General features: G+C 31.3%; 1 protein-coding gene across 8 annotated transcripts in view; it reads left to right on the plus strand.

The window, feature by feature from the left end:
* Nucleotides 1-257: 257 nt before the first annotated feature.
* The window catches only part of Klp31E (kinesin-like protein 31E), a 42749-nt gene continuing 18515 nt past the window's right edge, over nt 258-24491 (plus strand). For 5 of the 8 annotated variants that reach the window (XR_011544308.1, XR_011544309.1, XR_011544310.1 and 2 more), the window contains exons 1-4: nt 260-893; nt 5740-5992; nt 22038-22176; nt 23046-24387. Coding sequence is in view for 4 of the 8 variants with exons in the window: in XM_070639135.1 (XP_070495236.1) it covers nt 5949-5992; nt 22038-22176; nt 23046-24387 (1525 nt within the window). In the remaining 4 variants the exon portion in view is untranslated. Of the gene's footprint in view, nt 894-5739; nt 5993-22037; nt 22177-23045; nt 24388-24491 lie in introns of all 8 variants that reach the window. The other 3 variants (XM_070639137.1, XM_070639134.1, XM_070639133.1) reach the window with 2 other exon arrangements.

Raw genomic sequence — 24491 nt, forward strand, 5'->3', positions numbered from 1 at the left:
CCCTTAGAATTAACAGAAAAATCTTTAATTAAAGAATTTTCAGAAATTATTTTTATTTCATTTTTGTAAACAAAAAAAAATCATAGTAACCATTGAAAAACCGGCATTCGGATATCACCCAAAAAATAACGGTCAAATAAAAAATAAACTTAAGTGCAATCTAAAATCGACAGTGGGTAATATCTAGAGTAACCGACCAAAAAAATAAATTACTCAATTTTTTCTCCGCTCTTTAATTCTCTTTAAGTAACTTATAAGTTTATTCAGTTTTCTTGAAGATATTCTGCATTAAAGACGTGAAAATCTGCTCGCGCAGCTCAGAAAAAAAAAATCGATTATTAAAGAAATTTCAAGTGTAATAAAAAATGTAAAATCAGAATCGTGAAAAATTATTTTTTTGCAATATTATTCTTTAGCTTTTGTTTATGTATTTTAGTTTATAATTTTTTGCTTTATAATTTATACCCGTTTGTTGTGAATCAAGTGTGATGATTTATCTTGTATCGAGTAAATTAGAAAGGCTTTTATGAAAAGACGGTGATATTTAAGTGAGAAATAATCTATTTAAATCGTGATTTAGTTTTTTGTGATTGTTTTTGTGAGTGATAAGATATTTCAAGGCAAGAGAAATCCATTCATACAGGAAGGGAGAAAAAAAAAATCGATAACATAACGTCGTCGGCACTAAATGTATAATAAAGAATATATATGAAATAATAATAGCCTAAAGGAAAAGTGCTTATTTTAAATTCTATTGATTATAATCTGTGAAACAAGACGAAGAATTTTTTTGTGAAAGGGTTGAATTACCAGAAACAAGTATATCTAAGAATGGATTAAAAAGTGTTGCGCAAACAGAAACAACAAAACAACACAATTATTTTTTTGCAGAGGTGAGTTTCATTCATAACTTTATTTTAGTTGAGTGAGACACAACCCACATTGTATCGATTTCGATAGAACCAACAAAAAATATAACATAATAAAAAATGTGGAAATGACTTGGCGTAGATTAAATTATTTCTTTTTGCAAAAATGGCAACTTGTTGGTCGTTTGTCATAAATGCAATGCAGTTTTTGTTATTGTGGATAGGTGTCATTTTTCCTCAATGACAATTCAGGTGGAAAATGTAGAGTAACTCGTGGGAAAAGCACTTCTTTTCTTCTTAAATCTTCATAAACATTAACGTTTTTCTCCATCAGCAAATCACTTTCACACATTCTATTATTGTTGTTTCTGTTATGTATTAATGAACTTCTCTTCATTTGCATTTACTTATGTTGCTCATTTACCGGTTAATACATAACAAATGAAGAGTTTTGGAAGAAATACGTAGTTAAAAAAATTACAACGCATTTTCTCTTCTCGATAGATATGGGACGACGATAAGGAGTTTTATTAAACGAACTGGACTGACGTAACGTTATTCGACAATCTAATCTTTGCAATCAGTTGTTGCTTTAAATGTACTTCATAATAACAAAATACAATTCAAACTTTGAATCTTTGGAATAATTGCCTTCAATTGTTAGGTAAATGATTGATGTAAAATAAATGACGTCTATCAAAAACATAAAGGACTTTAATAATTCAAAATATAATATGCTAGATTAAAAAATACGCTTAAAAAAAATTAAATCGGTTGTCGAAATAATTGATTTTCATTAGAAAGGATTCGAACCTTTGACAGTAGATTCCAAACTATTTTCTTGTAAATCCACCAAGTGTAAACAATTTATGAATCATAATTTTGCAGAAACTCGATCATGTTCATATCTTTATTCCTTTTTCACTTCCTATGACATTGAAAAACACCAGACTTTATACATAAATGTCATATTATGACAAATAGTGTTCAATAAAATCAATTAACCTTGACAGTTAGAAAATGTAAATACAATCGACCTTGAAAATATAATATTGATAAGTGCATCAGAATTATTGATTAGAAAAATTTTCAGTATTTTCTTCTTTTAAGTCACTGAATTATTAACTTTATAATTGAGAACAACCGTTATAGATTACATTTTCCAAGCAATTACTAACTGTGGATCCATGAATATTCATGTGTATTTTCATCACAGTTCTTAAACAATCTAAATCTAGAAGTATGGTAATTATTCATACCAAATCTAGATTTTTGTGCATATCAGCCAAACTGACTCTTAGAGAGACTCGATAGTTTTCAAAAAATTGCACTTAAATCATTTACATTCTTAATTAAATGTAAGTTAATACTCCAACTTTCTCGTGTATTTTCTCCCGCGATAAGAATACTTACTCGTGTTTGTCGCGTTTCCATTTCATTTGAGTTCATTCGGTTTTCAATTGTGAACAACTAATTCCACAAAACACATAACTTCTATTGATATTTTATTTCAAATGATCGATTTTGTCCCCAGTTTAAGATTGATTGATGGAGTCATTGCCTTTTTTGCGACAAACTTTAATTAAATTGCTCAGTCAAAATAGCAGCAATGTATCTTAGTCTTTTCCTTTTTGTCGCTCGTTTATCTCTATGAAAAAATCATTTAAACAGATAACAAGAAGAATAAATGACAAAAATTGACAAAAACAGTCTTTCTCGTCTACCTGCATCACCTGCCCGCATTTTTTTCTGTTTTGAATAAAATCGGCAACCTGTTTTGTGTATAATATGATGCCTCCCATTCAGCTCTACTCTTTTTTTGTGTGTTATTTTTGGTCTTTATATTACAATAATAACATAAAACTAAAAGAGTAACTACTCTAATGATTAATGCTACGGTTGAGTAATCAAGCGATTATTCAATGTTATACACTCATGTGACGTAAAATATGCAATAGTCCCATAGCATTGCGGTATGTTCAAATTTCATTCCTTTACGAAACACAATTGCCAGAGTGTTATTTAAAAAAGCAAGTAGCTAATGTTACACTCCACAGCTTGTCCAGTCAATACTTTTTTTTGTTGCTTAGGTTTCTTCTTTGCTATTTTTGGGTATTCGATTTCATGGTTTGAAAATTATAATTTGCTTAAATTTTGTGGCAAAATTGGTCATTTTAATTGGGTCTTTTTTTTCTGTGCAAATTGCAGGCACAGCTTGAAATTGCACGAGTTTAATTTTAAAAAATTAATTTTAATGGCTTCAATTATTCTTTGAATGTTTTTTGTGGGCTTCTTAGCTTTCTTTTAATTCTTCGTCTAGTCATGTCTAGCTGTAAAAAGATTTTTGAAACCTGTTGAAGAAAAAGCCATGAAGTGCTTTGGAGATTTTTAATTGGACTACAATAGACTCTCAAATTTATAAAAAGTCTTTAAATAGAATCTTAAAGGCACACTTCTAGTGCCTGTGTCCAGAATAATAGCGAGTGTCACGAGAATCTGAAATGTCTGTTTATGAATGACGTAATGGTTTAGCCGATGCCATTTGACGAACTCAAAAAATACCATGACTTTGCTTCATTGTGATTCACATTCCGTGCCTTACTTACATTCCCTTAACATTTTGTAAATTTATGTCTTAATTATTCTAGGAGGTGTTAAACAACAACATCAACATAATTTTGGTATTAATTACTCATCAATATTTTTGTATCACTCTCTTGATAACTAACTAATTGATTTACACGACGTAGGCGAATAAATGGTAATGGGAATTTATAGTGATAAAAAATCAACTTTTATCAGTTTTTATTAGTAAATTACTTTGACATTTCAATTATGACTCATTCACACCGTTTTTCAATGTATTAACGATAAGTACATAACATATGAGACAGAGTACATAGCAGATAAGTGCAAAATATGATCGCTTGTTGACTAAGATAGCGATTTTCGGCAAAGACTTCATAGATTCTCAAGGCACGAATAATATTTTATTTCTGTTTGTTTTGTCTGAAATGTAATTTGATATGATATAAAATTTCATATGATATCACATCTCTGACTAAATTGATGCATTCATTTGTCATAACCTACGATATTCCAGAACATTGTCTGCCTACATGCAAGGCTAAATTGCTGAATATTACAGAAAAAAATGAAATCGAATATAAAATCTCTTCCGATTGAATAAATTGACGTGGAGAATGCACTAGATTAGACGTGGATTAGAGCAGAAAAATTGGCTCAGTTAAAAGCTTAGCTTCTAGTGAATTTGCATCATTCTCAATCACAACAAATCCAAATTAATAACTTAAAACAAAGTCCACAACTGCACGATCAAAGCGTCTAAAATTTATCAGCTAAAACACCAAAATTGATGGCCATTTATCTGCTGTGTTTCATTCATTTCCCTATCTCGATTTTAAACAGAATTTATATATCTATCAATACACTTAGACAGCACTGCTTTTTTCCTTGGAAAGTACATTAAGTGGAGCACGATAGCAGTACATTGCAAAATTGATGAATTTATATAAAAGTAAATCTTGTTCTTCTTCTCTCTTTAATATTATTAGTTATATTGTGAGAGTAACAAGCTGACTAGGGAATGGGAAGAGCAACAGAAAAGCAACAAACAACGAAAAAGTTTCTCATGTTTCAATTATAGATTCGCTTCAAAAATTGTAGAAACTTTCAATTGAAGCTAAATATTGCCTTTAAGTCATCGTCATGTAATTATCAGTGAATTACGATCTTTTAAAATCGTGCCTTCTCTATAAATTTACCTTTCAAATGCACAGCTCAATTTTGCTGCTGCTTATTGCAATTTTTTATATAATACATCGCCTAAATGCTTATTTGATTTCTATAAAATTGAAATCGTAAACATTGCTATGCTAATTTGAAATCAATTTACTTAGTAGATAGAGACCAGGCAAGGTCAAAAGATCTGGCAAACAGTAAAATTTGATTTATTTGAAGATTCTTTGTATACCACTTGTACAGCAACGTTAAGCCACAGCTCGAATCGTTAAAAGAACAGTTTAATCGACGTTATTTCGGAAAGAAACTGTTGATTTATTTTTGTTGTATCGTTCTGACGTGTTTTCTAGGAAGTTTATTAGATATTTTATTCATTTTGTCAGCCGGAACCACTGATTCACTCGGGTATCTGGATAGAAATTATTGAATGACCTTGGAGATTTTTTACGTTATTCTTGCCATTCAAAAGATCATTAAAATGTTTATACTTTGCTTTGAATTCGTGTTGTTGCAATAAAATTGCAAAATTAATCTTCGAAGTGAGAAAATACACGTGGACACTTACTTTAAATTTCAAAAAGTCGTTAAATTTTTTTTAGACATGACACATTTACAGTCAATTTAAATCATTCATTCTGACTAATTTATCTATATTCCATTATTATGTGGACAACCACAATATACATGACCATTTTATTCTGGATGCGATGAATAAATTATCAATGATAAATAATTTTATGTGATATCGAGTGGGAAACGGCAGCGTTTCGTCATTTTTATGACAAATTTTCAACTCATTACACATTATTTTATATTATTTCAATCTCATGACTATAAAACTTATCAAGTTGACAATAATAATGCATTATCGACAGTCTGAAATGAGATTGTTTTCATCTTTGACTCGTATCTTCCTTTATGCCCTTTTCTGAGATGAATTTTTATGACAAAAAAGAAAAAAATTGATCGACACTAAAAAGGAGAAGGAAAGAAATCGTCACTGATTGCCAGTCACAAAGACACGTTGTAAAAGAAATTGAATCTACGCCTTTTTGTCCATTTCCTTTTCAACACCTCATTAAATATTTAAATTTCTTTCTTTTTGCAGCCAAAAAAAGAAGATCCGTCACAGTGGAAAAGAAAACAAATCTGGAAGTGAGAAGGAGTACTGAAAAAAGAAGGAGGCAAAAAAAGGAACAAGAGAGAATAATAATCATATAATAAAAAAGACAAAAGAAGAAACATAAGACACAAGTCAGTGAGGGAAGAGAATAAAATTTTTAACAAGACCGGTGACAAGGGAAAATTTCTTCAAAGATGAACGACGATGATAAGAATTCATCAGTACGCGTTGCCGTCAGGTAAGAGCAAAAATTCATTTTGGACCGTTGGAAAAGTTTTTTAGACTGAAATATTAGTGTGAAAATTTCTGGTCATATAAAGCATAGCTGATAAGAATCTTAAAAATTTCCCTCGAAGGGCCAAAAGCGTTCATTTGGGATTTGAATAATTTTAAATAATTTACACATTTCTGAAGGTTGTCGTGAAATTTTTGTCCCTTCAAAAGGCAAAAGCAGAACAGATTTGTCTACCAAGAAACTGAAGAATGAGAGAGATTTATGTGCCATGTGACAATGAACTGGCATTTTTGCTCTCTTTTCTTTCTATCGCGTGCGTTCATATGCTATGTGTATATATACTCATTTTTAAAAATAATATCGTAATAAACACACAACAACTGCCGCTAAATTTAGCATCAAACGTCTGAGACTTTTTCTTTCTGTTGTATGTTTTGTTATTACCGCAACAAAATGAACTATGAGGAAATCTGAGAGTTAGAAAGATTTATTAAAGAAATTTATTAACTTCTTAAGATGCCTTTATTACTCTTAACTAGTCATAGGGATTCTTTACTTCCGTAGACTGTATAATAAAGTGACATATGCGACTCTCAGGTATGAGCGATTCTTCGCAGGTATCAAAGTAATTTGACCGATTTTTGAGTCAATATTGGAAGGGCTATGCAAATATTTTAGGACTAGCTATTTACATTTACATAAGAATCTTTGAAATTTTTACATTCTGTGATATTTTTGAATATTCATTGTACTGATTCAAGGTTTAATCCATTCTATACAACCTTAATTCCATCATTACAATCAAAATTAAACTTTTTATCATCAAATGTTATAAATTTATGGCTTAACCGACTATTTTGGTCAATAATCATGTAAATTATACAATTTTACATTTATTCTTCATTGATTCAATCGTAAAATTCACGATTTAGTCTGAAGATTCAAACCAATCGGCTTATATCGACAGAGTTTGCAAAAATTATATTAAAATGCTTCATTAGCTGCAAAACAAGAGTCGTTTAGAAGTCTTGATGCACATGACTTTTCAGTAATCGCATTATAAAGACGAATATTGCATCCATAATCAAGAAACAATATTGCATTTATCAGCAAGTGACAATTTTGATCCTGTTTATGCTTGCAATAAAAATTTGCATCTATTATGGGATTTATTGAATAAAATTGATGATCTGTAGTCTAGGTTTGTGAAAGTAAAAAGAAATACTGACTTAAACAAAGATTCACTTAGCCATTAGCTCTATCCATAATCAAAAATATCAAGCCTCGACAAAACCTTAATAAGACCTCAAACAAATTAATAATTAATGCTCGACTCACGAATTTCACCAGAAAAACACATTGACAGTGTTCTACCTTAGAAGTCGACGTCAAACAGGAAGCTTAAATGGTCATCGACTCTGGCATTATTATTTCTTTCTTCATGGCTTATTGCGTGCAAATCGCAAAATGTAATGACATTGGCCAATAGATTTATTATAATAGATTGTGTGAATAACGAGTTTAATAGTGACATTGTGTTGCTATGCAGCCTATCCCTTCATTATGTTTCATGAAGGTTAATCTATTTTTAAAGCAGAAATCATCTTCATTCCCAGGCTTACCCGAACAGATTCCCTAAACTCTCACAACTACCATAAATTCTTGTGGCACAAAAAAGTTTCACTGTCATACTTTCTGCGGTAAAAATAAGATGCTTGCATTATTACCTCATTCTACACGACTTAATTCGGTAACAAAAGATTTACAATGAAACTTCCTTCAATGTACATTGGGTACAAGCGGTGAATGAGTGAAAATTTAATGAATTTTATGAATCAATGCCACATTTTGAAATGTCTACAACAAAATTGTCAAAAGGAAAGATTTAATTATCTTCTCGATCATTTGCCTAAAGGTAATATTGTAAAAATAAACAAATAATATGATTCGTAAGCCTACATGATCTGTAAGCCTCACACGCAATTAATACAATCACTCAATTTTACGGTGTCAATTAGGCTGACGTAATTTTAATGCTTTTTCACTTTTCTATTCTTTTGGCAATTAAGCAGATACTTAATTGTGGTAATGATAATTAGCTTTTCGATTGAATTGAATGTTGAGCATAAAAATTTGAGGATTATTTCGGGGAATTTATTGATTTATGTTTGACGGACAATTCAATTTGGCAGACATACATTGACATTGAAGGGTTATTTTGGTCCCACATTCCCGAACGAATTAACTGCTAAAAGTTTAATAGACGTAATGATTCTGTGATTCCTGTTCTGCTCGTAGCTGACATAAATTTAAAAATAACAATGTTTTCACATGGCGTCAGATCCCACACGTCCTATATTGTCACAAGAAAATCACTCCACAATTAACAATTAGTTCCAGATTCAATTCAATTATCATCACCAACAGCTTATCATGATCTTATCAGCATTATGTCAAAAAGCATTTAAAAAAACTTCTCGCCCAACAACCACGTTCATCAGATAAGCTTAAACAGTGCCGACAAATTGATTTTTTTCATTCATAGACATTTTTATTCATTAACACGACCAAAAGTGCGTATCAGTCATCAAACATGTCTTTGCTTACTTTATATCTCTCCATATTTAAAATATTCGCTATGTATGTTAAATGGACCTTGTAATTAGCGATTTTTGAGCAGAAAATGTTAATTAATACCGACCAAAAAATCTCTTCTGAAATTTCAAACGCTGCACATTTTAAACATTTTTGTGCTCAAAAATAAAATGCAGCACAACTCCAATGACAAATTAGTGAATTTAAAAAAATGAAATAATTCCTTGACATCAAAGAACATGCAAGCTACAGAGAGACTTATGGCATCATGCTCTCCCTTATTTGTTTTTAATTTTCTTTACTTTATTTATCTTTTCATGGCTTTTTTTTGTGTGTTGTTACAACTCTTTTTTAAGAGATTAAAAAACTGACAACATGCATTCAAAAAATGTCGTAGGATGAAGTCACGGTAAATCATTGCTCTTAAAAAAATGTTACAATATCTTTTTTCATCATATACTTCACGTTGAGTCAAAATAGCTTCAATCTCATCTCTCACTCTTGTTTACTCGCTCATAACGACAAGATTTTAATTGAATTAAAAAAGAAATGGGAAAGAAAGAGAAAATTTGCGATTACAAATTGTTCGTTACGGACGGATTTTTTTTTATTCTCCGATGCATCTTTTAATATTCATTACTGTGGCTATAATGAGCAATGCGGTTAGAGAAATCATACGTATCATAAGAGAAATAATTTTATGTAATTAATATTTGAGGCACGCGTTTTAGAAGAAGAAAAAATAATGTGAAAAAGGGGTTCATTCCGTTCACTGCTTTGCTTTTATGTTTGTTTGACATTTTTATAAATAAAAATATAGATTGACTGAGATTCTTTTGAATGTATCTTCCATGCTGAGAGTCAAAGCAGCTTGTTTTGTTTTGTAACAAAAAAATATGCTTTCGAGACACTTTTAACATAGTTCCAATGAAATCACTAAACTATTCAGGAATTGAACCTAAGCTTCCCAAGTAGATTTAAATTATTCATATTATCTCATGCTTATAATTTGACTAAATTCCCTTGTATTTCGAGCAATGTACATAGAGAGTAATAAAACCATGTCTGTTAAACTGCCCACATGTGAGCTGTTAAATAAGCATTAGAATCAGAGGTCGAAGTCGGCTCGATTTGACTCAAACAAGACATCCATCATAAAACAGAATTTACAAGCCTCCCTTCCAACCAGCTCTAAAAAAAAACTTCTTCTTAAAAACTCCATCCGCCCTTAATTACTTAAAGTAATTTATCAACAGTTCCATAAAATAGCAGTTTTAATCCCACACAGAAGCCATAGACTAAAATCCATTCAACACTTATTCAACTTTGATATTTGTGTAACTTCATATCATCCGTTCAAATGCTGTTGTTTATAAATATTTCTCAAAACATATCCACTACAAAAAAATATTAAATATAAATAGCAGAGATTTGTTCCTCGTTTCACAAGTCAACAAAATATAGACAAGAGCAGCTTTATTTTTTTTTTGCCAAACAATTGTTTTATTTTGCAAGCTTTTTTTGTGAAAATTTCATTTATATGGAAAGAAAATTTAATTTTGTTGATGGATTTTATTTCTACACTCAACTAACTCAACATAGTCGAACAAAATGTGCAATGTAAACTTATTTTGCTGCATCATGCTTTTTGGTTTCATTTTTAGCCATTTGTGCAATGTGAATGAAAATTAAAGCGGGAAAAATGGGTTTTATGTATCAAAAATTACAAACGGAAAGAACCTTTAGACATTTTAATCCCTCTTCCGTGTTGTATTTTGCATCAAATGGATTTTTTTCTCTCTATGACCAAAGATGGGCATTTTTTTGTTAGTTTGGAGCCGACGTGAAGGTTGGTGTTAATAAAAAAATATTGACTGTGGTCTATGAAAAGAAGTCAATTAATTAAGGCTTATGGAGAAATCCGTTGAATTGAAATGTTACAAAATATTCAGATGTGAACTGTAAATGTCAGATTTGAATGTCTATAAGCACAGTTTTGTATCCGACTTAGAGGCTGTTTTGATAGCTGGATCAAAAAGCTGTTCATTAGCCAAATAACTTGCGAAAGATCCAGAAAATCGGACATAAATGAATTAGAGTTGAAAGCTAGCCAATCAGTCTGCAAACTTAACAGTCCGGATTAGCTAAGCATCTAACTAGCTAACCATTTAAGTAAACAATAAAAATCATATTTCCAAAATTTTTCATGTTAATATATTTTAGTCTTAAACTCATCAATATCCATATTTGCACCAAAAATGAAAAGTCTAAAAATTTCTACCGTAAAATCATCATCTACGCAAATAGAATTCAAATCGTTCAATGACTTCAAAAAAATATTAGCAACAACAAACTTCGTCCCACTTGCCCAAATCGTACTAAAACTAAAAATGAAACAAAGGAACAGATTCACTCAATGGAATTAAATTTTGCTGATGCCATTTCATCTCTTATTGTTTTTTTGCATGCAATTTTTTTTTCTGGTGTAATTTTCATTGAATTTAATGAGCATCCACTGAATTTACTTTGATCTTTTAGAAGCGTACAATTTTTTTCTCATTTGCTCTCTCGCTCGCTTCTTCTTGGACCGAAAATGAATCTATAAAACCAACAAGCTAAACTGAAACATGAATGTAATTTTTTTGTGTTCATTTCGTAGTACACGAATTTTTTTCTGTATATGCTGTTGCTGGCTTCATAAAAAAAATGAGAGAGAGGAAAGAGAAAACCAGTTTTTTGCCTTCTTTTTTTTGAAAATAAAAGAAATTAAAAGGTAAAAAAATGTTTTTCTCGTGTAAAAAGACCATTGAAAGCAGTAAGCACAATTGTACGTGTCGAAATCTTTCAGCGAGCAGTTAAAATGTACAGAAATAAGAAGGAAGATAAATCTCAATAAGAAAGAAAGAAATTTTTCGCTTTTTTCGACAATTAGAGTTAAGTGAGATTGTTATTGTATTCCAGATGTGGTCGAACTTTTTTGAGGTGTGGGACGGGTGGGATGGATTGAATTTTGGGACATGCATTGTTAACATGAAAACTCCACAAGACTGCTTTATGTCTGAGCGTTTAATTTCTAAAGTTTTTCACTCCTGATGCTCAAAAATTTTATCATGCTGCTTTTGCAAAATGTCCAACATAAATCCTTTGAACTGCCAAAAAGCATCCTACAATACACAACATTCCCAGCACTGCTTTATGCTCTCAAAGAGAACATCTGTGTAGGTGAATAGAGATTATGTCACAATCACATTTATGTTAATTTTTTAAGACTTAAAAATCATAAAAAAGTAGCTTACTATATTATTTAGCTCAGCTTGATTTTAAGGCGATTAAAAGTCTTTTTTATGATTATTTGAAATTTGATATAAAAGAATCTCTGTTGAGGATTAGATTATCATTATGATGATGATGATCGTAATACAACACAAATAAAATTGACGTGATGACTATTGAGACTTTTAAAAACAAATCATCACTCCATTACAACTCTAAATAAGGACAAAAATGTTCGAGTATTTCACAGTCAGCTGTCTTCTTATGAAGAGATCTGCGACTATTGTTATGATAATGTTTACTCTGCATTCAACAATAAAATGACCATACCTGCTGGAATTAAGCAATTTCGCTTTTAACGAACTGCGAAATGAGAACAGCTTATGTCTGAATGACTTATTTAAAGCAATTTTATAGGCACTCAGGTGGTCAGGCTTAGTGAAAGTGTGGGTGTTTTGAGTTAAACGACACTTACATCTATCGTACAGTAGTTACTTTTGAATATTTTAATTATGATTGTCATTCGGTAACATTTGAATGTCATATTGTTGCTACTGAATAATATTAGTGTTATTATACTTTTTGGGCGTTTATGGCTACACAAATATTTTTTGAGGGCTCTTTTCTGTTGAAACTTTCCATAAATCAAATCTCATAAGCATGAACAATGTAAAACCTACTTAATATTTATCGTGCGTCCCTCTGCGAATTTGAAAATATTCAACCGACCGTTTCCGTTTCTGATTCTTTCTAAAACCATACTTCCGATGCTTCAGCTTGATTTTCAATTCATATTTTCTCTTCTTATTTGATTTTATCATAACAATTCTTTTCATGTTCCGCTCTATCATGTTAACATGATTTCTAAACAATGAGAGCCGAAAGCAATGGAAATTTCGCTTAATTTTTTGAGCAAACTGCACAAAAAAATCTTTTGAGGTCTTCCTGACTCCAACAACAAGATGCTAAAAAGTTTCCTAACAAGATATTACTATTGACTTACATTTGAATATATTAAATAAGAAGCTATTTGACTTAGCAAATTTCCGATAAATTCGCTTCCCTGATGTTGTATACCTGTGAACTTCTTAACAAAAACCGCACGATTTGGCTGTTGAATTAAACAATTACCGCATTAATTAGCCACTATATATCCATGATAAGTAATTAACATTTAAACGGCACGAGTGAGAGAGGGAAAAATTCAGGCATTTAAAGTGCAAATTTATTCCGATTTTAAACATTCGAGATTAGTTTTTAAATCTGCGTGATAAATAGTTTAAATAAATTAATGAAGGTCAATACCATTTGACATTCATTTTCTATCACACAAATCACGTTGTATATTATCTATACATAAACGATATTGACATCAAAGAAAATACTTCCGATTTTCAGAACACAAATGTGAGCTGTATAAATAGTCATTACGAAAACCAGTCACGCTTTGGTAAATTTTCAATTAATTTATTCATCGATTTTATTTAATTAACAATCGAATATAAATGATGAAAGGCACCTTTATTTGTAAGTTGCTTTATATTGCCAATATGTATCTACATAAAATGCATTATTGTGAACACAGTGCAGCAATGAATAGATGATACTGTTCGTTGACGCTCGTGTAAACATGATGCGTTCTGTATGATACGAGATAGGGAGATGATGACGAGTTTGGCTGAGCTGATAAGGTGTAGAGTAGGTTGAAGCGCATTTCACAGTCTCAGCTGGACCAAACTCCAATACATGACAATCACTAGCTTTAAAACACTTCTAAGTACAGCTATGGATCTTAACTGATCTATAATACTAGTAAAGTCGTCACGAATTTTCCATAAATCACAATATGATTCATTTCAATCCATCACCAAATTTCGTATGAATCCAAAAAATCACAATAATGTCTAGTCTCACTCCCACTTACAATATTTCTGTGTCAGTAATTTAATTAAGTTGTTTTTCATCTCACCTAGACCATAAAGATTCCATTCAATAATCCAAAACAATCATAAAACAACAAACTATTGATAACAGTATCAAATTACATTTTCTATTATTGAGATAATCTCTATGACACAAACATTTTATTGATCATTCACGAAACCGTAACAGAAAACCAATCATCATTGGAGAATTCATTAAAAGCTCTAATCAAATCCGACGCATCTGAAAGGCCACCAGATAGAATCGTGTGTCGAATATAATTGACAAGTTTCATCTCAAATAAATGGAAGTTGACCATTTACAGTTTATTTTTTGGGTAAACAGTCATTCGAAAAGTACCTTTTATGGTACCTTTGGTCATCATATCTTGGAAAGGAAGTGATTGATCGCTATGGTCACCTTGACACTGATGTATGAAAAATTTCTGATTTCAAAATTGAAAAATTAAGGTTGGTTGAGAGGTTTCCAGATGAAATCATAAATGATTGAGGCAAGACTTGGGATTTTAGGAAGTAAGATGTTGCTTTAATGGACATAGATTTTCCATTTATTTGTGGCAATTTATTTGCTATGATAACTTCTCAATTTTCGAGAAAATCGCTCAATATTATTGTATGTCTTCTTCTTCACTTTCTAATGATATTGTCAACAGCAACAGAAGCAGACAGCTAGAAATAATTCGAACAAAAGACCTTAACATGCTAGATAAAAATTCAACTTGAAATATTAAAATGAAAAATACTTTCGAGTGTATTTATTTATTGTTGATTTATGGTTCATACTGTATTGAGCACACAGCATACGGCAATGTATATATAGTGTCAAGATTTATTATCGTCATCGTCATCCTCACCATTGTAATGTTTGTACAAAATGTTATACTTATTTCATCAACACGACGAAAAAAATAAATAATAAGTGAAATGTATGTAGATATCATGTGAATTGGATGTCTTTTTGTTATGTTACAACATGAGTCGTTAAATTAGAAGCATTTGTCTATAAAAACTTGTTGTCACTTTTCCTATTGTATGATAATCGGAAATATGTCAAATTAGCTCAAGTCATTCATCTGATTCACGAAAAATAATAGATAAATAAATAAGCTATAAATTCCATTTATGACATAAATATGAAGAATTGATGAAAATGTGTCAATATAATTGAATATTATTCACATCAATTGATTCCCAAATGAGCCAACTACAAGAAATTTTAAAGCCCACAAATCTCGTAACATCCATAAAAGCAGCAGTATGACGAGAAAATATAATATTTATTGTATTACTTATGCAAATGTAAAGCAAGAGGAGAACAAGACAAGATGATAAAATTAAATTTTGAATCATTTTTCATAAATAAATGGTGACGATGATCACAACGCAAATACAGAGTCAAAACATTCTAAACGACATCTTTGGATATTATATAGATGGCTATGAATCGTGCACTTTTGGTCATTGAATGACAATGCGAAATGTATTATGACTCTGATTCTATTTACTTAGAATTTATTTCAATAATTGACTTCGGCGAATCAATTAAGAAATTTTCCATTAAATCACTTCCACTGCATAATAGGACGAAACTTAATCAAAATGATGAATGGGCCAGCATTTTGACAAGTACAATGATATAAAAAATGCTCAGCAGTTATTTGAGACAATTGTTAAATGAATTATTCTAAAACTGTCCTTATTCCTACTTTTTAGACCAAAAAATTAATCCTGTGACCCATAAAAATCTGATTTATTACAGCAGCAATTATCCACTTTTTACTCATTATCGTTGAAATAAATACTGTCCTTAGAGGCACGCGCTGTTAAACTGTATTTTGTAAGCTATGTATAATTGCAGTTAAATAAACTATGACATTACATCAGGTGCGCTGACAGGGTAGATGTGGTGTGGGTGGCTTTTGACATATTATTTAAGTGTTCCTAGCTAGTCAAGCTACATGAAACATAAAAATTTAGAAATTCCAAGCATTAGAAAATGCGTCAAGTACATCAAGTCATATCGTACACCAGTATACTCTTATCTTTACTTAATTCTGTCATTCTCATCCACTGAGTATACCCTGCTAATGTGTTGAAATGATATGTAAATTACTTGTGTCAATGTTTAAACTTGAAATGATTATAATCGCATGAGAGTTCTTTCGCTTTTATTTTAATAACAACAAACTGTATGTTTACCTTTGTGTGCACAGTCATTACATCATGTGAGAATATATGAGAGAATATAAGATCAAAAGCATAAGTGAGTTATTTGCGAACATAATATAAGTAAACAAACATACACACTCGTTTATGTGTTATCATTATTATCATCGCCACATAATTATGTAATAACACTTCAGCTCTCGATTTTTTTTTCCCTTCGTCATCAACATAAACATTATTCATATATAATTATATCATGGATGGTGTCAATAACTTTATTATTTGTTCCTCATATTCATTTACAACGTTTGTTCCTAGAATTGGAAACTCCTGTTTGATGAGCTGTAATTTGTTATCGAGTGTGGTGTGTGGAAATACCTTTTTGTTTAATTTGTAACAGATCTCGAATGGGTTAATGACTGGGGATGAGTGAGGCTTAAATTTCGTAGACTTTTAGGTAGTGAAATTGGTATAACCTCAAAATTAAGGTTCTAAAAAATTCTTGCAATTTTCCATTCAATAATTGTCCCAAGCAGGGTCCAAAGCTTTAAGTACACGCGACTGCTTAAAGTATTTCCATAAAAAAGTCACACGAGCTTCCAATCCTATAAACTTCTGTCACTTATTTTGGACCACAATGACACTTTTTTATCAATGTAAATACAACCGTGGCACATTCAAGGTCGTATAATATGTGTTTTGGCGTGTCAAGTAGAGTGTTGGACAACAAACGATGATGATAAATCGTTTTGAATGGCAAAACTTTTTTATCTTTCAGTCGAGAGAAAAATGAACCTTGCGTATGTTTATTTTTTTTTCTTCCTCTATGGCTCATAAAAAAGTGTGTGAGTCAAAAGAGCAGAGACAAAGAAATGAGGAAGGAGAAGAAAAATTATTTTATGTGTGTTTCTTTCTTCTTTCAATGCCACAAACGAAGATATCATTTCGCTTGAATTAAAGCTGAGAGTCTTCCCGATGTCTGTGAGGATTCGTGCATGATGTGAATGAATAATTGAATATTTTCCTTTTACGATGTCAATGTTTTTTTTTTGGTAGGGAAAACAGCAAGAATTTCTCCTTCATGGTTTAAAAAAAATTATAAGAATCAATTTATTTGGCACTTTTTCTAACAAGTCACGTTTGTCTCATGCCCTCATTCCTTCTAGATCATCTTCTTTCTCGCTTATGCTGATGAAAATTTGACAAGACTTGAAGAGAAAAAAATTGTGTAGGTGAAAAAGAAATGAGATGAGTGCTTGAATATAAAGTGCATAATTTATCGATCTTGTTACTTTAAGTACTTTGATGTGATGAGAGAATCGCACGAGAAATTTAAAGTAGAATATTTTCTGTGCTGTAAATGTTTTTAAAGTAGAATTTAGGTCTAAATTCCTAGAACTTGATTTTGATACTTATGGAATTTAACATTGAACTTCAGTTTTAGTCAAGATTCCCAAATCGATTTTCCTTCTCCCATAGGCGGGCCCATCCTCCTAATGAGACCTCCCTCCCCCATCGGAAACGTCCCTGTCAAGCAGACCCAACTTTAATTCAACCAAAAGTTCTATTTACTAAGCTTTAATAGAGTATGACCCAACACATATGCCTCTATTTTTCTACTTCTTATCTCTAAAAAGCCCCATGACTATATTGTGTCATGATATCACTCCTAAACAAGCTGATTAATAGCCATAAAAAATATTTCTACTTGTCCTTTCTAAACAAATCGATTGAGGCGCGTTAGAAAGGCAAAGGCCAGCAAAAAAAAGTATAACAATATGATATTGAATGGCTATAATGACTTTCTCACGACTTTCAATAAATCAAAAAGATGCCACCATAATTTTCTATTCCACTTCTTATTTCCTTTGCATTGATAAATTATGAGCCATCAAATGTGACACCATAAACGACATTGGAGAATCCGATCGCATAGATTCATAGATATTTATTTAATGTACCTTCATATCGACCCAATCGACCGTTGCGTGTGCACTGCCATGAATAAAAAACTGCCTCTTGCCTTTTTTGCTTCATTTTCTTGACTTTTTTAACTTTCGTTGTGGTTTTTTGAGAAGAAATTGCTTTAGAGCTGCTTTTCGCATTTCATTCCTTTCACCCGCACTCAAAAAAATAGACTCGAAATCGATTTTGTTCGTGTACTCATTAGACACGCTCAAGCGACTCATCGAGCTCAATGATAAGGTAGCTTACACGTAAAAGTAATGTAAGAAAGTCAGTAGACTTTATGACTGGTAATAATTACAAGGCATTATGCGTTTGAAATAGATAAAGGCCCGAGCTGTACATGACTTTTGTGTCATGCTGTCTTTTCGACGATTTTTCAAGAATTTGACTAGCATTAATGCCCTAAAAATTGTAAATATGCATCTGCAATGCTATATGCTACTCGGGAATGTCTTTTAATGTCACAAATTACAAGCAATATCAATGCTAAGCTCAATCGTTGATAGAATATTTATTTTTATAGTTCAACTGTAACTATATACTTTTTAGATGTAATTTCATATCTGTTTGCTTTTGATTTCTATTGTTCTAACTTTAACTTGACATTCACAAAGTCTAATGACACACTTGTGTCTATAGTTCATAAAGGGAATTGAAAAAATTGTTAGTTGAGCTTTGCCATAATTTTTAAAAGTCACTCATACCTTTATTGGGAAATTCCAGCCTTTATTAAATCAATATCATTCTATTTCATACTTAATAATTAATTCTTCATTCTCAACGCTCTTTTTCCTTTCATGACCGAAAAAAAATGTTGCGTTGAAATTATTTTAGGCTGATCTAGATTTTGTTGGTAAGTTTGGCTGAACAAAAATCGATGCAGGTTTTTTGGGTGAGGTTTTCTTACTCTTTTGAGACTTTGTTCATGTTTTGTTGTTTTGCCTCAAATGTGGAGCTAAAAATAATATTTTATCTGCAATTTTGTCTCGGTTGAATTTTTGAGGTATGAATAAGAAGGATGAAAATTGATTCTTTTCAGTTTTGGCCATGAACTTGAGTTGTGGTTGCCAAAAATTAATTATCTGATTTTTCATTGAAGATTCTAGAACTTCTGTGTATTATTGACATTAAATCAAGGTTTATGACTATTTTACTCAAAGTCTTAATATTCTACTCAATTATGCCAACTGGTGCGAATCAAGTTATTACCATGAAGACCCCCCAACAACCTATTGATCCCCTTTTACAAATCACTCTCATCCAATTGCATACATTACTCCAAATTCAATTCGTGCTGCCTCAATAAAACCCTTAACAATGAAAATATATTCAACCTTGGTGGGCCTCACACAGCTCAGAACAAAGCAACGCCACAAATTCTCAATTCATCTTCTTACAACTCATTCTACTTATATATTCGTAACAAATGTTCCATTGGCCTGCATAAAATTCGATACAAACCAATTTATTCAACATTTTTAGTTGAACGATCATAAAGAGTAATAAAAAAATTTGCTGTATTTTATATTATTTTATTCTCTTTATTCCTTTTCATACGACCCGTGCCAAAATTGTTGGAAAAAATTTTCACGCTTGTTGATGAGAAATTTCAAGCGCGAAAAAAAATCTGAAATTTTATACATTTTATTGTGCATTGATTTGATATTCATTCTGGATATTGCTATTCATAAAGCGTGCTATACCCTTGGGATGACTTTATCAGGATTTTCTGGAATTTGTTGAAGTTTTAAGTCTTTTCTGATTTTCTAAATTGTTAAAAAAATTAAATTTTTTGAAATTTATACTCCAAGTTCCTGATTGCATCCATCATTAAGCACAACAGCATTTAATGAATGAAAAGATTGATTGCCCATAAATGTCATGTGAATGGCTGCATATAAAAATAATAGCAGTAATATTATTAAATATTATTAAAGATTAAGCAAGTCGTTTAGATAAATTGTTACTATATCGATAGTATTAAAGTGTATTTAACGTCATACTTACTTGAAATACGTTCTACCATATGGTTATGAAGACAACTCGATACGGTTTTTATGTGCTGCTTATAGATCTAATTACAAAATAACTTGTATCAGTATTAATTTATAAATGAATTGGATAACTGATGCTCTCCGTTGGATTGCAATGTTATTTGGTCAAGGCCAGCTAGACTCGTGCTTTTGGACTTTTATAGTCAAACCTACACATGAGCTGGAAATGAGAAATAATTTTTTGTATTTATTCATCATTAATTTGCACCACTTTAAGTCGTTACTCGCCTGGCGGGTATCATATTAAAGTAATGAATATTAAATCTAATTTTTATGACATTAGGTAACATTTCCGAGACTTTTTTGTTCAACTGACATTGCCAGGTGTGGGTGAAATATGCAGTTTGTCAGAATTGTAGGACGCTAATCGTAGGACTTTAACAATCACTCTAAGGACCTAAATTCCATGAAATATTAAAGTAATTTGAGAGTTTGGAATAAGATACTAGCATGACTTGCCTTACAGCTTGAAATGCAATACTCGATGTCAAGTCAGTAAAGAAATTGAATGCTCTAAAAACAAACCAAACTCTCGTGACAAATGCGCATCCAAAAGTCGTTAAAATTCAATTTTCACTTACTTATTATGATTTCTGTCTTCATTCTTAATTTCGTTCTGTTCTGTCTGCAAACCGAAAGCAAAATATGCTAATTAACAACTCAATTAAAAAGTTTTTAATTTTTTATTTATTTTTCTCCATTCTCACTTTTTTTACTCATTTTCTTCTTTTGTTCTATTGCACATTTTTTGTGGAAACGTAAAAAAATATGTATATATATATTTCCGCCACTCGTGAATGTGCATTTCTCATCTGTCGCTCCGTATTTGTTATTTATTCAGCAACAGAAGGTGGCTGTTTGTGGTTATTTGCTAAACGATTAATTAACATACACTTTTTCCTACACTTCATTCGCATCCATTTAATACCGAAAACGTTTAATATTTTTTTTTTCTCCATTTGGCTTGAAATGTGCTCGACGTTAATTGAAATCTTATGTTCATTGTGAAATGCTCCTAATTAGATATTCACTACACGGTGACTATAAAAAAAGTGTTTTACTATCATTCAAAATGTTTTTTAACTCACATGTATGTGAGAACTTGGAATTATCGCATTATGTTGTTGGGAAGTAAACATTAACGGAATTTTTCACTTTTTAATTGGTAGGTGGGCTGCAGATGAAGATACTTTTAATTTAAGTGCAATTAAAATAAATTTTGTCTTCTTTACTGAAATTGAGATAATTGACGTTGGATTAAACATTAAACTTCCCACCTCGCATTTTTGATTGTAAAATTCTTGACTATAATTAATAAATAGTTAAAAATTCCAAAAGTTTCGTAAACTATAGCTCGGAGCACGAAAGAATTACAAAACTTCAACTAAATAAGACTTATAGGAACAGTTTTATAAATGAATTGTAACTTGTAATGCAATTTGTAGGAAGAAAAACAAACTTCTATAATTTTACAATTAAAATCGTATAAAATAAGTGTGTATATTGCAATATCAACACTATTCAACACGAACAATAGTAAACTGGCAACAAATAAATAAGAAAAACTTCTATAAAAGGAATGGCATACATTAGTCGTTGACCTATCTCATTCATGATTCTCTATCATAATTCTTTATTAAATTTACCACAAATTGCGGTAAACTAGAACTATGGAACTATGGAAAAGGAAAGTTTTTTATATGTATACATATATGTTAAACATACTGCAGCAAACGGTTATGCTGAAAGTTTTAGGTTCATGCTGAAACTACATACGATAACATTTAATTAGCAGGAAAAAAAACTGGGGGAATAAGAAAAATTATTTAATTGAATTGTGGCAAAACGGAAATGTAGGTATACGCAAATATATTATTTTCTGATAAAAAACTTTTCCAATGACCTCATGAATGTATAATGGAACATAATTATAAAAAATTGTAACTGTTTAACGAAAAAATAATAATAATAACATGATTGTCAGCAACTTTTTTAACAACTTTCTGTACTCATTTTTTTGCATACTCATGAACATCTGAAAATCATCAGAATACGGCCGCAAATCCCTCGTGAAATAATTGACATGTGTCGCATCTGTACATTTGTTACACCCGGTGAACCACAAGTTGTTCTAGGAACAGATAAAGCATTTACATTCGATTATGTATTTGACACTACATCCGAGCAGGTGGGTTGAGTGATATTTTATTTATATATTTTTTTTAGGTATGCCTCTTATTATATTTTGAATCTAGGTTGAGTTGGTACTATAATAATGTAAATTGACAGAAGGTGGATTATTAAGAAAAAGTTTGGTACATGAAAATATTTTCATTATTGACAGTTATAAGCATCGACATTATTTATTCACCCTTAGCACGTCAGGTATTTTTCACTTCTATTTTGACGGCAAAAAATTGAATAATTCATGAGATGGTGCTTTATTCACAACTTTACAGCTGATTCTCGACTGTTATTTGCAATTTTTAAGCGATAATTGACTTGGATCGTCAATATTTGTTGAATTGACAATAGGATTGCGTGGGTGGAATATTGAGAACTTGTTGATGTGTATGCTCGATCCTCAATTATTCATTCAGAGTAATTAACCTAACAATTAACGAAATAATCAATTAAAGCTGCTTAATAAATTCCCAAAAATTATACTACAAATTAATATAAAGCAGCACCGCTCCAAAGTTACCAATGCAATATTTCTACTTATTAAATCATAATACCTCAATAATAAAAAATAATTAAGCCATACAAAGTCAATAATGAAAATTGACATATCTCATGTACCAACTGCAAATAATAATAATAAAAAAATATTTCCTTTGTGCCAACTACATTTTGTGATTTACAAACAATGCTTCAATTTATAGCACCAGATTATGACAGCTTTATAAAAGAGAGTGAAAATAAAAAAAGTTTCAGTCATTAATTAAATTTAATTATTGTGCATTGTTAAATCGGATTATGTCATACAAACTTAATCCCTTATTCACTGTGCTTCTATTTATTTTTTTCTTCTTTCTCTTGCATCTCACAATACAGGCTTCAATATACGAAACATGTGTAGAGAATTTGGTCAGTGGTGCTTTAAAAGGCTACAATGCCACCGTGTTAGCTTATGGACAGACTGGAAGTGGCAAAACATTCACAATGGGAACGGGATTTGATAGGGATTTAATTGAATGTCATGAGGGCATTATACCGAGGGCTGTACGACACATATTTTCTGGTATACAAGCAATACAGGAAAATCCATACGATGAAGATGGAACTTATTTAGGGAGTGTTCAATTTGGTGTTGCAGCACAATTTATGGAGCTTTATAATGAAGAAATTATTGATCTACTAGATCCATATAGTAAAGGAAAGATATTAAAAATACATGAGGATACATATGGGAGTATATCGGTGACAGGTGTGACAATAAAACCACTGAAAGGACCACAGGATGCTTTAAATTGTCTACAGCAAGGAGCAATAGCAAGAACAACAGCATCAACAAATATGAATGAATCAAGTTCTCGATCTCATGCCATTTTTACAATTCTCATAAGACGACAACGTGTCATGTCGTCGGATGAGTGTCCGGATGGTGATGACCTTGAAACGCTCACCTCAAAATTTCATTTTGTTGATCTTGCCGGAAGTGAGAGACTTAAAAGGACGGGTGCGACAGGTGAACGTGCACGTGAAGGCATCTCAATCAATTGTGGACTGTTGGCACTAGGAAATGTGATATCCGCTTTAGGTGATGTGACAAAGAAAGCTTCACATGTACCATATCGTGACTCTAAATTAACTCGATTGCTGCAAGATTCTCTTGGTGGTAATTCACAAACTTGTATGATTGCTTGTGTAAGTCCATCAGATCAGAATTTTATGGAAACACTGAACACACTTAAATACGCAAATCGAGCAAGAAACATAAAGAATCGTGTACAGTTAAATCAGGATCAAAGTTCAAGAACAATTTCACAATTGCGTAGAGAAATAGCCGCACTCCAATTAGAGCTATTAGAATACAAGCAAGGCAAAAGATGTGTTGATGAGGAAGGCAATGCAGCCATTTCAGACACATCGCTTGAGAATGCGATGCTTTTAGCTGATAATAAAAGATTGCAACAACGACTGAAAGCTATGCAAGAGACAATAAATGCATTAACGGAGAGAAATACTGAATTGTTAGCGGAAAAAGCAATAACGGGATGGAGCGGTGGCAACGATGAGAATGACCGTTCAATGACTGAAGTTATATCAAATTATATTTCTGAAATTGAAAAGCTTAAAGCAAAGTTAATTGAATCGGAACAAATGTTCTTGCAATTGAAGAAGACTCAATCTGTTCCATCTAAAAATGCCTTAAAATCAAATAGTTATCTTGGTGGTAAGCATGTCGATTTTATCAGATTTTCAATGCTTTGATTGGATCTTACAGCTTGAGAAATCTGATAAAATTCCCACAATACTCAAACTAATTCCTCTTTATGA

This window comes from Chironomus tepperi, unplaced genomic scaffold (assembly GCF_022539635.2).
Source record: "Chironomus tepperi strain 1889 unplaced genomic scaffold, CSIRO-AGI_Ctep_v1 contig_177, whole genome shotgun sequence".
NCBI lineage: Eukaryota > Metazoa > Arthropoda > Insecta > Diptera > Chironomidae > Chironomus > Chironomus tepperi.